This window comes from Pleurodeles waltl, chromosome 5 (genome assembly GCF_031143425.1).
Source record: "Pleurodeles waltl isolate 20211129_DDA chromosome 5, aPleWal1.hap1.20221129, whole genome shotgun sequence".
Classification (NCBI taxonomy): Eukaryota; Metazoa; Chordata; class Amphibia; order Caudata; family Salamandridae; genus Pleurodeles; species Pleurodeles waltl.
In genome coordinates this window covers 1,864,821,758-1,864,840,413 of record NC_090444.1, presented here as the reverse complement: position 1 = coordinate 1,864,840,413, position 18,656 = coordinate 1,864,821,758, and the positions used below count along the sequence as shown (strand labels likewise).

Below are 18,656 nucleotides of genomic sequence, written 5' to 3'. Positions count from 1 at the left end.
CCATCACATCTCTAAGAAGAGTAAGTGAAATTCAGGCGTTTACAATACAAGAACCTTTTATCCAACTACACAAAAATAAGGTAGTCCTAAGGACCAATCCTAAATTTTTGCCAAAGGTTATTTCACCGTTCCACCTAAATCAAACGGTAGAGCTACCAGTGTTCTTCCCACAGCCAGATTCCATAGCTGAAAGGGCACTACATACATTAGACGTCAAAAGAGCACTAATGTACTACATCGACAGAACTAAACACATCAGAAAAACTAAACAACTGTTTATTGCATTTCAAAAACCTCACGCAGGAAACCCAATATCGAAACAGGGTATAGCCAGATGGATAGTTAAGTGCATCCAAATCTGCTACCTTAAAGCAAAGAGACAACTGCCCATTACACCAAGGGCACACTCAACCAGAAAGAAAGGCGCTACCATGGCCTTCCTAGGGAATATTCCAATGCACGAAATATGTAAGGCAGCCACATGGTCTACGCCTCACACATTTACCAAGCACTACTATGTAGACGTGCTATCAGCACAACAAGCCACAGTAGGTCAAGCCGTACTAAGAACCTTATTTCAGACTACTTCCACTCCTACAGGCTGAGCCACCGCTTTTGGGGAGATAACTGCTTACTAGTCTATGCACAACATGTGTATCTACAGCGACAGATGCCATCGAACTGAAAATGTCACTTACCCAGTGTACATCTGTTCGTGGCATCAGTCGCTGAAGATTCACATGTGCCCACCCACCTCCCCGGGAGCCTGTAGCCGTTTGGAAGTTAGCTTCAACTTTGTACATTTGTAAATATATTAAATCTTAAATAGGTACATACTTATTCACTCCATTGCATGGGCACTATTACTAACAAACAACTCCTACCTCACCCTCTGCGGGGAAAACAATCGAAGATGGAGTCGACGCCCATGCGCAATGGAGACAAAGAGGAGGAGTCCCTCGGTCCCGTGACTCGAAAGACTTCTTCGAAGAAAAACAACTTGTAACACTCCGACCCAACACCAGATGGCGGGCTATGCACAACATGTGAATCTTCAGCGACTGATGCCACGAACAGATGTACATTGGGTAAGTGACATTTTCATTTTGCAACACTGTGTTGTTCCTTTCATGTGAGCTAAGTTACGGTGTGACTTCTGTGGTATTGGAAGTGCTTCACACTCCTAGATAAGTCTTGGCTGCTCACCACAGCTACCACTAGAGACCCCTGACTTCCCAGACACTGTTCACCGACTAATATGGGTTACCTGACCCTGGTGTAAGGTGCAAACACCATAGGTGTCCACCACACACCAGGCCAGCTTCCTTCATCCAAGACTTAAGGTGAGTATGGGGCAGGGTCCAAGGTCACTCCAACTCTGGGGCGACAGGGTGCAGAGGTGTGTTGCAGCGTAAGGTGTCCCTTTTGATTCAATGGGAAACGATCCAGCCGTGAAGTTGCTGGGAGTGGAAGGTCACTCCAGGGGAATGCCCACGGGGGGTCTTGACCCTTGAGGTCCTCTAGCTGGTGGGGACACCGTTGGTCCACGTCTCCATAGGCTGTGGGGCTCGGGCACAGTGGTGTCTTTTGGTGTCAAGTCGGGTGCTGGAGTTACTCGCATTTGGGGGAGGCCTGCAGAAAGAGGCTGCAAGCAGCTACTGGGAGTCCAGACTTGCCAAACCCAATTTTGGACTCCGTTCCAGAGGATCTCAGGACCCCATGGGCACCACTGACTCCCTCGGACGTGGACTGCATAGCTCGGATGAAGAGGTGATTTGAAGCATTGAGTCGCGATGGTCAGGCATTTGATCTGTGACTTGGTGACCTAGTGAACAGGGGGAAACAGGGCAGGGGGGGACCACTCTCCTGAATTGCCTTGTGGGTCCTGATGTCCCTCGATGGAATGTCTGCTTTGGGGCTGTTGAAGTTCTGATTGACCACCAACAAGTCTTGGTTGCTTTTCACCCTGTCTCAGAATTCCAAAATTCCACCATGCACAAGGTGACATAATTCATAAGACTGTGTTAATTTCAGGCTGGTCACCCTAGACGTGTGGCCAGCTTTTAAATGCAGCACAGCTCCTGCATAGCTAATTTTCCCGCATGTCCAGGTGCCAAATGGGCCCTGGGGCAGTGGTTCGGCAGCTCCCTTCAGAGAAGAGCCAGCTCCGCATATGAAAAGCGGTAGGCTTCCTTGACGCCTCCTGCCTTGGAACACAGATTTGCAGGCCCTCCTGCTGGGAGGGGTGTGTAACACCACTGCCAGATCAGGATTTGTTCCTTGCCTCCAGTGAGCAAAGGCTGTCACCCTTGAGGGGGTCAGAAACCTATCTGTTGGTGGAAGGATGGCTAGAACTAGTCCGTGAGCCCACCAGCAGTTGGTAGGTTTTCAGAGAGCACCTCTAAGGTGCCCTCTGGGTGCATGTATTAATAAATCCATCACTGGATTCAGGGAGGGTTTATTAATACAAGATGTATGAGACCAAACATCCCTATTTTTAGTGAAGCCATCATGTAGCTGGGGAACTCATATTGACCATTGTCCAGCACATGTATTTAAAATGGCTTCACTGTCCATTTACTATGTCTTAAGAATCGACAAACACATAGGAGGGGCTAATTTGCTTACGCAGATATGCCCTTACCTGTAATATAATGTTCGATGGCATCTGTCGCTGTAGATACGCATGTTCTGCAATAGCTCGCCATCTGGTGTTGGGCCGGAGTGTTACAAGTTGTTTTTCTTCGAAGAAGTCTTTCGAGTCACGGGACCGAGTGACTCCTCCTTTTGTCTCCATTGCGCATGGGCGTCGACTCCATCTTCGATTGTTTTTTTTCCGCCATCGGGTTCGGACGTGTTCCTGTCGCTCCGAGTTTCGGAACGGAAAATTAGCTAATTTCGGAAGATTTTCAACGGTATTGTTGCGTACGGGATCGGCGTACTTAGATTCCACACCGCATCGAAGATCGAAGAGCTCCGGTGCCCTTCGGGGTAGTTTTTCGATCCTCCGTCGGGGCCTGGTCGGCCCGACCGCGTGCTGAAGAACGCCGATGGAACGGACCCCGTTCCGTTTCTGCCCCAAATGCCACAATAAATACCCCTACACAGACCAACACTTGGTCTGCAACCTGTGCCTGTCACCTGAGCACAGCGAAGACACTTGCGAGGCCTGTCGTGCGTTCCGGTCCCGAAAAACACTCCGAGACCGTCGAGCCAGAAGACTTCAAATGGCGTCCGCACCGACAGCCCAACGGGAGTTCGAGGAACAGGAAGAAGAAGGTACCTTCTCGATCCAAGACTCAGACTCCGAAGGATTCGACGATACACAAACCGTGAGTAAGACGTCGAAAACCACACAAAGAAACATTTACAAGGCCCAGGGGACGCCACTGCCACCAGGCCATGGCTCGACCCATAAATTCGGTGACCGACCGTCGGCACCGAAAAAGGCCCAAACAGTGCCGAGATCGTCCGACTCCGGTCGAGACACCGGCACGCAGCCTTCTCGGGACCGAGAAAGTGCTGGAGACAAGCCTCGACACCGAGATGCTGGTGTGGACACGGCTCGACGCCGAGACAGCGGCACCGAAACAGATCGACGCCGAGAGGTTTCGGCCCCGAAAAGGAAAAAAGTCACCTCGGAGCCGAAAAAACACGCAGACAAAGTTTCGATGCCGAAACAAACTGCAAGCGACCCAGCTTCAGGCTCTTATACAGAAGAGCACTCGCTAACCTCCCAAATGCAAAAGCATAGGTTTGAGGAAGAGCTACAAGCAACTGATGTGGACCATACGCAAAAGCATATCTTCATTCAGCAGGGGACAGGAAAAATAAGCACCCTTCCCCCCATTAGGAGAAAGAGAAGGTTGGAGTTCCAGACGGAACAAGCACCACAACCAAAAGTGGTGAAAAGAGTTACACCACCACCCTCTCCTCCGCCCGTGATTAACGTTTCACCAGCACAAACTCCATCACACTCCCCAGCTCACACCACCATGAGCCAGGGTGACCAAGATCAGGACGCATGGGACCTATACGACGCCCCAGTGTCAGATAACAGCCCGGAGGCATACCCTACAAAGCCATCTCCACCAGAAGACAGCACCGCGTACTCTCAGGTGGTGGCTAGAGCAGCACAATTTCACAACGTAAGCCTCCACTCAGAGCAGGTCGAGGATGATTTCTTGTTCAACACACTCTCCTCCACCCACAGCTCCTACCAAAGCCTGCCTATGCTCCCTGGTATGCTCCGGCACGCAAAAGACATATTTAAGGAGCCGGTCAAAAGTAGGGCAATCACACCAAGGGTGGAAAAAAAGTATAAGCCGCCTCCTACGGACCCGGTTTTCATCACTACACAGCTGCCACCAGACTCTGTTGTTGTAGGAGCAGCTAGTAAAAGGGCCAACTCTCACACATCTGGAGATGCACCACCCCCAGATAAAGAAAGCCGCAAGTTCGATGCAGCTGGTAAGAGAGTCGCAGCACAAGCTGCAAACCAGTGGCGCATCGCGAACTCCCAGGCACTACTTGCGCGCTATGACAGAGCCCACTGGGACGAGATGCAACATCTCATTGAACATCTGCCCAAGGACTTCCAAAATAGGGCAAAACAAGTGGTTGAGGAGGGACAGACCATCTCCAACAACCAGATACGTTCCTCCATGGACGCTGCAGATACAGCTGCACGGACAATTAATACATCTGTAACTATCAGAAGGCATGCATGGCTCCGAACGTCTGGATTTAAACCAGAGATTCAACAAGCAGTTCTCAATATGCCTTTTAATGAAAAAGAACTGTTCGGTCCAGAAGTGGACACAGCGATTGAGAAACTCAAAAAAGATACGGACACTGCCAAAGCCATGGGCGCACTCTACTCCCCGCAGAGCAGAGGGAATTACAGCACATTCCGTAAAACGCCCTTTCGAGGGGGGTTTCGGGGTCAAAGCACACAAGCCAGCACCTCACAAGCAACACCGTCCACTTACCAAGGACAGTATAGAGAAGGTTTTCGGGGACAATATAGAGGAGGGCAATTCCCTAGAAATAGAGGGAGATTTCAAAGCCCCAAAACCCCTACTACTAAACTATGACTCACATGTCACTCACCCCCTCCACACAACACCAGTGGGGGGAAGAATAGGTCATTATTACAAAGCATGGGAGGAAATCACTACAGACACTTGGGTTCTAGCAATTATCCAACATGGTTATTGCATAGAATTTCTACAATTCCCTCCAAACATACCACCAAAAGCACAAAATTTAACAACACACCATTCCAATCTCCTGGAGATAGAAGTGCAGGCACTATTGCAAAAGAATGCAATCGAATTAGTGCCAAACACACAAATAAACACAGGAGTTTACTCACTGTACTTTCTGATACCAAAGAAGGACAAAACGCTGAGACCAATCCTAGACCTCAGAGTAGTGAACACTTTCATCAAATCAGACCACTTCCACATGGTCACACTACAAGAAGTATTGCCATTGCTAAAACTACACGACTACATGGCAACTTTAGACCTCAAGGATGCTTATTTCCATATACCAATACACCCATCGCACAGGAAATACCTAAGGTTTGTATTCAAAGGAATACATTACCAATTCAAGGTACTGCCTTTCGGATTAACAACCGCACCAAGAGTCTTTACCAAATGTCTAGCGGTAGTCGCTGCACACATAAGAAGGCAGCAAATACATGTGTTCCCATATTTGGACGACTGGCTAATCAAGGCCCATTCGTTCATACAGTGCTCAAATCACACAAATCAGATCATACAAACCCTCTTCAAACTCGGGTTCACCGTCAATTTCACAAAATCCAAAATTCTGCCACGCAAGGTACAACAATACCTGGGAGCCATAATAGACACATCAAAAGGAGTAGCCACTCCAAGTCCACAAAGAATTCAAAATTTCAACACCATCATACAACGCATGTATCCAACACAAAAGATACAGGCAAAGATGGTATTACAACTCCTAGGCATGATGTCATCATGCATAGCCATTGTCCCAAACGCAAGACTGCACATGAGGCCCTTACAACAATGCCTAGCATCACAGTGGTCTCGAGCACAGGGTCACCTTCTAGATCTGGTGTTAATAGACCGCCAAACTTACCTCTCGCTTCTGTGGTGGAACAACATAAATTTAAACAAGGGGCGGCCTTTCCAAGACCCAGTGCCACAATACGTAATAACAACAGATGCTTCCATGACAGGGTGGGGAGCACACCTCGATCAACACAGCATACAAGGACAATGGAACGTACATCAAACAAAACTGCATATCAATCACCTAGAACTTCTAGCAGTTTTTCAAGCACTAAAAGCTTTCCAACCAATAATAGTTCACAAATACATTCTCGTCAAAACAGACAACATGACAACAATGTATTATCTAAACAAGCAGGGAGGGACGCACTCCACGCAGTTAAGCCTGCTAGCACAAAAAATTTGGCATTGGGCAATTCACAACCAAATTCGCCTAATTGCACAGTTTATACCAGGGATACAAAATCAACTCGCAGACAATCTCTCTCGAGATCACCAACAGGTCCACGAATGGGAAATTCACCCCCAAATTCTGAACACTTATTTCAAACTCTGGGGAACACCTCAGATAGACTTGTTTGCGACAAGGGAGAACGCAAAATGCCAAAACTTCGCATCCAGGTACCCACACAAACAATCCCAAGGCAATGCCCTATGGATGAACTGGTCAGGGATATTTGCTTACGCTTTTCCTCCTCTCCCTCTCCTTCCTTACCTGGTAAACAAACTCAGTCAAAGCAAACTCAAACTCATATTGATAGCACCAACTTGGGCAAGGCAACCCTGGTACACAACGCTGCTAGACCTATCAGTGGTACCCTGCATCAAATTGCCCAACAGGCCAGATCTGTTGACCCAGCACAACCAAAAGATCAGACACCCAGATCCAGCATCGCTGAATCTAGCAATCTGGCTCCTGAAATCCTAGAATTCGGGCACTTACAACTTACCCAAGAATGTATGGAAGTCATAAAACAAGCAAGAAGGCCATCCACCAGGCACTGCTATGCAAGTAAATGGAAGAGGTTTGTTTGCTACTGCCATATTAATCAAATACAACCATTACACACAACTCCAGAACATGTAGTGGGTTACTTGCTTTACTTACAATAATCTAACCTAGCTTTCTCTTCCATTAAGATTCACCTTGCAGCAATATCTGCATACCTGCAGACTACCTATTCAACTTCCCTATATAAAATACCAGTCATTAAAGCATTCATGGAGGGCCTTAGGAGAATTATACCACCAAGAACACTACCTGTTCCTTCATGGAACCTAAATGTTGTCCTAACTAGACTTATGGGTCCACCTTTTGAACCCATGCACTCCTGCGACATACAGTTCCTAACCTGGAAGGTGGCATTTCTCATCGCCATTACTTCCCTGAGAAGAGTAAGCGAGATTCAGGCGTTTACTATACAGGAACCTTTTATACAACTACACAAAAATAAAGTCGTCCTAAGGACCAATCCTAAATTTTTGCCAAAGGTTATTTCACCGTTCCATCTAAATCAAACAGTGGAACTTCCAGTGTTCTTTCCACAGCCAGATACCGTAGCTGAAAGGGCACTACATACATTAGATGTCAAAAGAGCATTGATGTATTACATTGACAGAACAAAGAACATCAGAAAGACTAAATGTAAGGAAATGCCTCCTTGGCATGGTTGCCCCCTGACTTTTTGCCTTTGCTGATGCTATGTTTACAATTGAAAGTGTGCTGAGGCCTGCTAACCAGGCCCCAGCACCAGTGTTCTTTCCCTAACCTGTACTTTTGTATCCACAATTGGCAGACCCTGGCATCCAGATAAGTCCCTTGTAACTGGTACTTCTAGTACCAAGGGCCCTGATGCCAAGGAAGGTCTCTAAAGGCTGCAGCATGTCTTATGCCACCCTGGAGACCTCTCACTCAGCACAGACACCCTGCTTGCCAGCTTGTGTGTGCTAGTGAGGACAAAACGAGTAAGTCGACATGGCACTCCCCTCAGGGTGCCATGCCAGCCTCTCACTGCCTATGCAGTATAGGTAAGACACCCCTCTAGCAGGCCTTACAGCCCTAAGGCAGGGTGCACTATACCATAGGTGAGGGTACCAGTGCATGAGCATGGTACCCCTACAGTGTCTAAACAAAACCTTAGACATTGTAAGTGCAGGGTAGCCATAAGAGTATATGGTCTGGGAGTCTGTCAAACACGAACTCCACAGCACCATAATGGCTACACTGAAAACTGGGAAGTTTGGTATCAAACTTCTCAGCACAATAAATGCACACTGATGCCAGTGTACATTTGATTGTAAAATACACCACAGAGGGCACCTTAGAGGTGCCCCCTGAAACTTAACCGACTATCTGTGTAGGCTGACTAGTTTTAGCAGCCTGCCACAAACCGAGACATGTTGCTGGCCCCATGGGGAGAGTGCCTTTGTCACTCTGAGGCCAGTAACAAAGCCTGCACTGGGTGGAGATGCTAACACCTCTCCCAGGCAGGAATTGTCACACCTGGCGGTGAGCCTCAAAGGCTCACCTCCTTTGTGCCAACCCAGCAGGACACTCCAGCTAGTGGAGTTGCCCGCCCCCTCCGGCCAGGCCCCACTTTTGGCGGCAAGGCCGGAGAAAATAATGAGAAAAACAAGGAGTCACTGGCCAGTCAGGACAGCCCCTAAGGTGTCCTGAGCTGAGGTGACTCTGACTTTTAGAAATCCTCCATCTTGCAGATGGAGGATTCCCCCAATAGGGTTAGGATTGTGACCCCCTCCCCTTGGGAGGAGGCACAAAGAGGGTGTACCCACCCTCAGGGCTAGTAGCCATTGGCTACTAACCCCCCAGACCTAAACACGCCCTTAAATTTAGTATTTAAGGGCTACCCTGAACCCTAGAAAATTAGATTCCTGCAACTACAAGAAGAAGGACTGCCTAGCTGAAAACCCCTGCAGAGGAAGACCAGAAGACGACAACTGCCTTGGCTCCAGAAACTCACCGGCCTGTCTCCTGCCTTCCAAAGATCCTGCTCCAGCGACGCCTTCCAAAGGGACCAGCGACCTCGACATCCTCTGAGGACTGCCCCTGCTTCGAAAAGACAAGAAACTCCCGAGGACAGCGGACCTGCTCCAAGAAAAGCTGCAACTTTGTTTCCAGCAGCTTTAAAGAACCCTGCCAGCTCCCCGCAAGAAGCGTGAGACTTGCAACACTGCACCCGGCGACCCCGACTCGGCTGGTGGAGATCCAACACCTCAGGAGGGACCCCAGGACTACTCTGATACTGTGAGTACCAAAACCTGTCCCCCCTGAGCCCCCACAGCGCCGCCTGCAGAGGGAATCCCGAGGCTTCCCCTGACCGCGACTCTTTGAACCTAAAGTCCCGACGCCTGGGAGAGACCCTGCACCCGCAGCCCCCAGGACCTGAAGGACCGGACTTTCACTGGAGAAGTGACCCCCAGGAGTCCCTCTCCCTTGCCCAAGTGGAGGTTTCCCCGAGGAACCCCCCCCTTGCCTGCCTGCAGCGCTGAAGAGATCCCGAGATCTCTCATAGACTAACATTGCGAACCCGACGCCTGTCTCTACACTGCACCCGGCCGCCCCCGCGCTGCTGAGGGTGAAATTTCTGTGTGGGCTTGTGTCCCCCCCGGTGCCCTACAAAACCCCCCTGGTCTGCCCTCCGAAGACGCGGGTACTTACCTGCAAGCAGACCGGAACCGGGGCACCCCCTTCTCTCCATTCTAGCCTATGTGTTTTGGGCACCACTTTGAACTCTGCACCTGACCGACCCTGAGCTGCTGGTGTGGTGACTTTGGGGTTGCTCTGAACCCCCAACGGTGGGCTACCTTGGACCAAGAACTAAGCCCTGTAAGTGTCTTACTTACCTGGTTAACCTAACAAATACTTACCTCCCCTAGGAACTGTGAAAATTGCACTAAGTGTCCACTTTTAAAACAGCTATTTGTGAATAACTTGAAAAGTATACATGCAATTTTGATGATTTGAAGTTCCTAAAGTACTTACCTGCAATACCTTTCGAATGAGATATTACATGTAGAATTTGAACCTGTGGTTCTTAAAATAAACTAAGAAAAGATATTTTTCTATACAAAAACCTATTGGCTGGATTTGTCTCTGAGTGTGTGTACCTCATTTATTGTCTATGTGTATGTACAACAAATGCTTAACACTACTCCTTGGATAAGCCTACTGCTCGACCACACTACCACAAAATAGAGCATTAGTATTATCTCTTTTTGCCACTATCTTACCTCTAAGGGGAACCCTTGGACTCTGTGCATGCTATTCCTTACTTTGAAATAGCACATACAGAGCCAACTTCCTACACTAAACAACTCTTTATTGCATTTCAAAAACCTCATGCAGGAAACCCAATTTCAAAACAAGGTATAGCCAGATGGATAGTTAAATGCATCCAAATCTGCTACCTTAAAGCTAAACGACAGCTGCCCATTACACCAAGGGCACACTCAACCAGAAAGAAAGGTGCTACCATGGCCTTTCTAGGAAACATCCCAATGCAAGAAATATGTAAGGGAGCCACATGGTCTACGCCTCACACATTCACCAAGCACTACTGTGTAGACGTGTTATCCGCACAACAAGCCACAGTAGGTCAAGCCGTATTAAGGACATTATTTCAAACTACTTCCACTCCTACAGGCTGATCCACCGCTTTTGGGGAAATAACTGCTTACTAGTCTATGCAGAACATGCGTATCTACAGCGACAGATGCCATCGAACTGAAAATGTCACTTACCCAGTGTACATCTGTTCGTGGCATCAGTCGCAGTAGATTCGCATGTGCCCACCCGCCTCCCCGGGAGCCTGTAGCAGTTTGGAAGTTACCTTCAATTATTTATATATGTATCATCTCAACCTTAAATAGGTGCATACTTAGTCACTCCATTGCATGGGCACTATTACTACAATTCAACTCCTACCTCACCCTCTGCGGGGAAAAACAATCGAAGATGGAGTCGACGCCCATGCGCAATGGAGACAAAAGGAGGAGTCACTCGGTCCCGTGACTCGAAAGACTTCTTCGAAGAAAAACAACTTGTAACACTCCGGCCCAACACCAGATGGCGAGCTATTGCAGAACATGCGAATCTACTGCGACTGATGCCACGAACAGATGTACACTGGGTAAGTGACATTTTCAGCACCCTGCATTAGGGCTGTATGACCTGCAGTAGGGGTGGCTTACAAATATTGCAGGCAATGTTAGGGGACACGGCACACAAGTGTGTGCCATGTTGTGTTTTCGCTTGTTGGAGCTCCTTGTCACGCTGGGGCCATTAGATTGGCACAAGTTGTGCTGCAGCTCTGAGAGGCCCTTTTCAGTACCAGGGGTGCCATTTACTAGGGACTTAGAGGTGGTAGAGTGGCTGGCCACTTGGGGATCAAGTGACCAGGTGACTTTTTTGGGGGGAAGTTACACTCGCACAGGAGTCCAGTGCTCTTCAGTCAAAGTTGCAAAAAAACCAGGCACAAATTTGAGGGGGACAGCAGCCAGATCCCAGCTTCCCCCAACTGAGCAGGGACTTTGCAGGCCTCTTAAACAGTCTGCATCACCAAATGCACTAATGAGCGCTGAATCCCCAAGTACTTGACAAGTACTTCCAAAAATGATGCACTGCCACAGTTCATCTGTGCGCTGCCACCGAAAATGGCAAAGCTTCATCTCCAGGTACCCATTGACATCCCCCCCCCAACCCCCAACACCCTCCCCCCAGGTCCCCCACTGCCCCATCCATGGGCAATGCACTGTATAGATGAAGTTACCATGGATGTTTGCCTGCACTTTTTCCTCTACTTCCCCTGATACCAAACGTAGTGAAGAAAATGAGGTAAACATCCACTAACCTCATTCTGGTCGTCCTACCTCGCACCAAACAACCAAGGAATGGAATTCGATGCTTATGGAGAAGTCAGTCCCTCCACTTATAAATCTGCCATTGTGACCAGCCCTCCTGACTCAAGGTCAGATCAGACATTTAAACCTCTGGAGATGAATCTAGGCAGCTGGCACCTGATGTCTAATAAGTTGGTTACCTTGAACTTCAAGCGCAGTGTAGCCAAATTCTGTGTGAGGTGTTAAAACACCACACATGCGTGTTATGCAGCCAGTGCAAGAGGTTTGTACAGTACTGCTTAGGAAGGCACATAGAGCCACTTAAAGCATCAGCTCCTCTATAGTATCTGCTGCTTGCTGCATCTTCTATTCGTTTTCATTTAGCTACAGTAGCAGTTTAAAAACTAAACAGAAAACAGTTGTCTTCAAGAACTGCTCCATTCTCATACTGGAGCCTTAGTGAAGTTCTTACGGCTAATTGGAAGAAGAGTTAGTTTTTAGGCACTAACAGTGGGTGGAGGAACCTTTTATCTAGGTGCACAGAAATAGAATGGTTTTGCAAACAAATTAGTCAAGGTTTCTCCCAAAGTTGGGTTCCTCTTTACTTGTAAACCAGACATATTCTTCCCACACAAGTCAGTGGGTGAGCACATTTGCACACCCTTGTTTGGGACCCCCATTTCTAAAGGTGGGCTAGCCAGGTGGATTGTCAAGATGGAAAGTAAAAAGTACACAACATGCAGTGCTCAGGCCACACTCGGCTCTTAGGAAGGGAGCTGCTGTGACCTTTCTGGGTAATGTTCCAATCTCAGATAGCTGTAGAGCTGCTACATGGTAGAGACCACACGTGCTTACTAAGCATTACTACGTGGCTATTAGGAGGCTTTATTTGTCCAACCTGTCTTAAGAACCTTGTTCAAATGTCTTCATCATCCGCTCGCTAGTCACTGCTTGCGGGAAGCTTGGCCTTATAGTCTATGCCGAGCTGTGAATCTAAAGCAGTCTTGTAGTCCTATGTATGTAGATTGTGGCTTTTAGTGCTGTAGATTCACATGTGCCCTTCCACCTCCCCTGAAACGAGCAATATTTCAGACATTTTTCACATTTACTGTTGATACTCACAGTGCACAGTACATATAATGTCACTCCCCGCGGGAAGGCAATCCAGCTGAGCTGGAGTCTTTGCCCGTGTGGATGTTGGGCTAAGGGATAAGTCATGAGATTTCTTAGGATTGAAGACTTCTTCAATGCAAAACAACTTGCAAATGTCCCCGCCTGACACTAGATGGCAGGAGTACGCAGAGTACTGCAAGCTACAAACAGATTGTGGCAGGGTAAAATTTTCCTTTCTTTCCTCTTAAGAAGATGTTGAAGTTGAGATTTGTATTTCAGGTTGTCTGTTCCATGGATAGCAGTAATTTGTTTCTATCACCCATTTACTACAGAGAATATTATAACAATTACATGTTTATTTCTGAATCGATGTGCTTCGGGCAGAGATAATGAAGATATAGTTAATATTTCATTGCCCTTTTAGTTTTAGTTAGTATTTTCTGACCCACGTTCCATGAAGAAGCTGTTTTCAATATTTCACGGTCTGTGCTTCATTGAGAAGTTGTAATTTGCATTTCGTGTCCTCTATTCACGTAATTAGTGTTTCTTGTCTGTGTACCAGGGAGAAGATGGTAAAGATGCTGGTGGAACTTCTGACCAACCAGGTGAAAGAGAAGGCGTTGGTGGTGATGGCGCTTCAGCTTGTGTACGTCCTGATGTCGAAGTATGACTGGCGTGTTCTGTTCGCCACTGAGGGGGGTGTGAGAGCAGTGATGGTGGGCATGCAGGAGTACTCCACTTCCCCACTGGTGCAGCAGGCAGCCCTGGCGGTAAGTGTTTCGCTGTCATTGCCAATCTTTCTCACCATGAACTCCTTGTGGAGTGAATTTTAATTGAATGCAGCAGATACCCTGGGCAGGCAGCAGACCTGGATTATAAAATCGTTAGAAATTTCAAAGGATGACTTCTTGGTATTGAGCGCTTATCCAGCCTAATGCTTGTACGTCACTGGCTAACTGTTTTGTAAATGTAAATGAGAGCTGTGAGAGAGCAGTTTTCTTGAGTGTTCCCTCATTCTATTTTTTTCTGCTGCTATTTTAGACTTTGAGCACTGGGAGATTGCCGGAAATCCACCCGGTGCGTGTGCTCTCTCTGTGAAACCTGTTGAAAGATTGCCTCACCACAATGCACACATTTAACTTTTAAGTAAGGCCCCGGGTGACTGCATTCTAACATCTACACAGGGCATGCTAAAGGAAACCATTTTTTCATATAGAAAAGCCTACTTTTTACATTAGCTGGGTTACTTTTAGGTATTATCTTAAAGGCCACGGAGTGCAGTGTATAACAGTTGCACGTATCCAGAATGGCACAGTTTTGTCCCTGCAGTGACTAGATTATAGGCAGCAGTAGCAAAAACATATAACTACCTCATGTGTCTAACACTGGTACTCAAAGTAGGGCCCGGAAGCCGCATGCAGAACGACTGCACTGGGCTGCTTGATTGAGCGGTAGCATTCAGAAATATGTTAAATATATGGCAAGGGCTTATTTAAACCAATTGAGGTAGAAGAGAAGATGCAGATGAGGTGTCCTGCACCACGTAACTTTACGAGCACATTCATTTTCTGGGACATTTTACACCAAAAGGGGAAAAATACGATAGTCTCTTCCAGAGTCATAAACGTGTATGTTCGATGGCATCTGTCGCTGTAGATACGCATGTTCTGCAATAGCTCGCCATCTGGTGTTGGGCCGGAGTGTTACAAGTTGTTTTTCTTCGAAGAAGTCTTTCGAGTCACGGGACCGAGTGACTCCTCCTTTTGTCTCCATTGCGCATGGGCGTCGACTCCATCTTCGATTGTTTTTTTTCCGCCATCGGGTTCGGACGTGTTCCTGTCGCTCCGAGTTTCGGAACGGAAAAAATAGTTAATTTCGGAAGATTTTCGTCGGTATTGTTGCGTTCGGGATCGGCGTACTTAGATTCAACACCGCATCGAAGATCGAAGAGCTCCGGTGCCCTTCGGGGTAGTTTTTCGATCCTCCGTCGGGGCCTGGTCGGCCCGACCGCGTGCTGAGGAACGCCGATGGAACGGACCCCGTTCCGTTTCTGCCCCAAATGCCACAATAAATACCCCTACACAGACCAACACTTGGTCTGCAACCTGTGCCTGTCACCTGAGCACAGCGAAGACACCTGCGAGGCCTGTCGTGCGTTCCGGTCCCGAAAAACACTCCGAGACCGTCGAGCCAGAAGACTTCAAATGGCGTCCGCACCGACAGCCCGACGGGAGTTCGAGGAACAGGAAGAGGAAGGTACCTTCTCGATCCAAGACTCAGACTCCGAAGGATTCGACGATACACAAACCGTGAGTAAGACGTCGAAAAACACACAGAGAAACATTTACAAGGCCCAGGGGACGCCACTGCCACCAGGCCATGGCTCGACCCATAAATTCGGTGACCGACCGTCGGCACCGAAAAAGGCCAAAACAGTGCCGAGATCGTCCGACTCCGGTCGAGACACCGGCACGCAGCCTTCTCGGGACCGAGAAAGTGCTGGAGACAAGCCTCGACACCGAGATACCGGTGTGGACACGGCTCGACGCCGAGACAGCGGCACCGAAACAGATCGACGCCGAGAGGTTTCGGCCCCGAAAAGGAAAAAAGTCACCTCGGAGCCGAAAAAACACGCAGACAAAGTTTCGACGCCGAAACAAACTGCAAGCGACCCAGCTTCAGGCTCTTATACAGAAGAGCACTCGCTAACCTCCCAAATGCAAAAGCATAGGTTTGAGGAAGAGCTACAAGCAACTGATGTGGACCATACGCAAAAGCGTATCTTCATTCAGCAGGGGACAGGAAAAATAAGCACCCTTCCCCCCATTAGGAGAAAGAGAAGGTTGGAGTTCCAGACGGAACAAGCACCACAACCAAAAGTGGTTAAAAGAATTACACCACCACCCTCTCCTCCGCCCGTGATTAACGTTTCACCAGCACAAACTCCATCTCACTCCCCAGCTCACACCACCATGAGCCAGGGTGACCAAGATCAGGACGCATGGGACCTATACCACGCCCCAGTGTCAGATAACAGCCCGGAGGCCTACCCTACAAAGCCATCTCCACCAGAAGACAGCACCGCGTACTCTCAGGTGGTGGCTAGAGCAGCACAATTTCATAACGTAAGCCTCCACTCAGAACAGGTCGAGGATGATTTCTTGTTCAACACACTCTCCTCCACCCACAGCTCCTACCAAAGCCTGCCTATGCTCCCTGGTATGCTCCGGCACGCAAAAGACATATTTAAGGAGCCGGTCAAAAGTAGGGCAATCACACCACGGGTGGAAAAGAAGTATAAGCCGCCTCCTACGGACCCGGTTTTCATCACTACACAGCTGCCACCAGACTCTGTTGTTGTAGGAGCAGCTAGGAAAAGGGCCAACTCTCACACATCTGGAGATGCACCACCCCCAGATAAAGAAAGCCGCAAGTTCGATGCAGCTGGTAAAAGAGTCGCAGCACAAGCTGCAAACCAGTGGCGCATCGCGAACTCCCAGGCACTACTTGCGCGCTATGACAGAGCCCACTGGGACGAGATGCAACATCTCATTGAACATCTGCCCAAGGACTTCCAAAATAGGGCGAAACAAGTGGTTGAGGAGGGACAGACCATCTCCAACAACCAGATACGTTCCTCCATGGACGCTGCAGATACAGCTGCACGGACAATTAATACATCTGTAACTATCAGACGGCATGCATGGCTCCGAACGTCTGGATTTAAACCAGAGATTCAACAAGCAGTTCTCAATATGCCTTTTAATGAAAAAGAACTGTTCGGTCCAGAAGTGGACACAGCGATTGAGAAACTCAAAAAAGATACGGACACTGCCAAAGCCATGGGCGCACTCTACTCCCCGCAGAGCAGAGGGAATTACAGCACATTCCGTAAAACGCCCTTTCGAGGGGGGTTTCGGGGTCAAAGCACACAAGCCAGCACCTCACAAGCAACACCGTCCACTTACCAGGGACAGTATACAGGAGGTTTTCGGGGACAATATAAAGGAGGGCAATTCCCTAGAAATAGAGGGAGATTTCAAAGCCCCAAAACCCCTACTACTAAACAATGACTCACATGTCACTCACCCCCTCCACACAACACCAGTGGGGGGAAGAATAGGTCATTATTACAAAGCATGGGAGGAAATCACTACAGACACTTGGGTTCTAGCAATTATCCAACATGGTTATTGCATAGAATTTCTACAATTCCCTCCAAACATACCACCAAAAGCACAAAATTTAACAACACACCATTCCAATCTCCTGGAGATAGAAGTGCAGGCACTATTGCAAAAGAATGCAATCGAATTAGTGCCAAACACACAAATAAACACAGGAGTTTACTCACTGTACTTTCTGATACCAAAGAAGGACAAAACGCTGAGACCAATCCTAGACCTCAGAGTAGTGAACACTTTCATCAAATCAGACCACTTCCACATGGTCACACTACAAGAAGTATTGCCATTGCTAAAACTACACGACTACATGGCAACTTTAGACCTCAAGGATGCTTATTTCCATATACCAATACACCCATCTCACAGGAAATACCTAAGGTTCGTATTCAAAAGAATACATTACCAATTCAAGGTACTGCCTTTCGGATTAACAACCGCACCAAGAGTCTTTACCAAATGTCTAGCGGTAGTCGCTGCACACATAAGAAGGCAGCAAATACATGTGTTCCCATATTTGGACGACTGGCTAATCAAGGCCCATTCGTTCATACAGTGCTCAAATCACACAAATCAGATCATACAAACCCTCTTCAAACTCGGGTTCACCGTCAATTTCACAAAATCCAAAATTCTGCCACGCAAGGTACAACAATACCTGGGAGCCATAATAGACACATCAAAGGGAGTAGCCACTCCAAGTCCACAAAGAATTCAAAATTTCAACACCATCATACAACGCATGTATCCAACACAAAAGATACAGGCAAAGATGGTATTACAACTCCTAGGCATGATGTCATCATGCATAGCCATTGTCCCAAACGCAAGACTGCACATGAGGCCCTTACAACAATGCCTAGCATCACAGTGGTCTCAAGCACAGGGTCACCTTCTAGATCTGGTGTTAATAGACCGCCAAACTTATCTCTCGCTTCTATGGTGGAACAACATAAATTTAAACAAGGGGCGGCCTTTCCAAGACCCAGTGCCACAATACGTAATAACAACAGATGCTTCCATGACAGGGTGGGGAGCACACCTCAATCAACACAGCATACAAGGACAATGGAACGTACATCAAACAAAACTGCATATCAATCACCTAGAACTGCTAGCAGTTTTTCAAGCACTAAAAGCTTTCCAACCAATAATAGTTCACAAATACATTCTCGTCAAAACAGACAACATGACAACAATGTATTATCTAAACAAGCAGGGAGGGACGCACTCCACGCAGTTAAGCCTGCTAGCACAAAAAATTTGGCATTGGGCAATTCACAACCAAATTCGCCTAATTGCACAGTTTATACCAGGGATACAAAATCAACTCGCAGACAATCTCTCTCGAGATCACCAACAGGTCCACGAATGGGAAATTCACCCCCAAATTCTGAACACTTATTTCAAACTCTGGGGAACACCTCAGATA

General features: G+C 47.8%; 1 protein-coding gene across 1 annotated transcript in view; it reads left to right on the top strand.

The window, feature by feature from the left end:
- The window catches only part of CUL9 (cullin 9), a 576,404-nt gene that overhangs the window by 130,005 nt on the left and 427,743 nt on the right, over positions 1-18,656 (top strand). Inside the window, exon 10 of the mRNA XM_069236395.1 lies at positions 13,603-13,810. Within this exon, the coding sequence (XP_069092496.1) occupies positions 13,603-13,810 (208 nt within the window). The remainder of the gene's footprint in view (positions 1-13,602; positions 13,811-18,656) is intronic.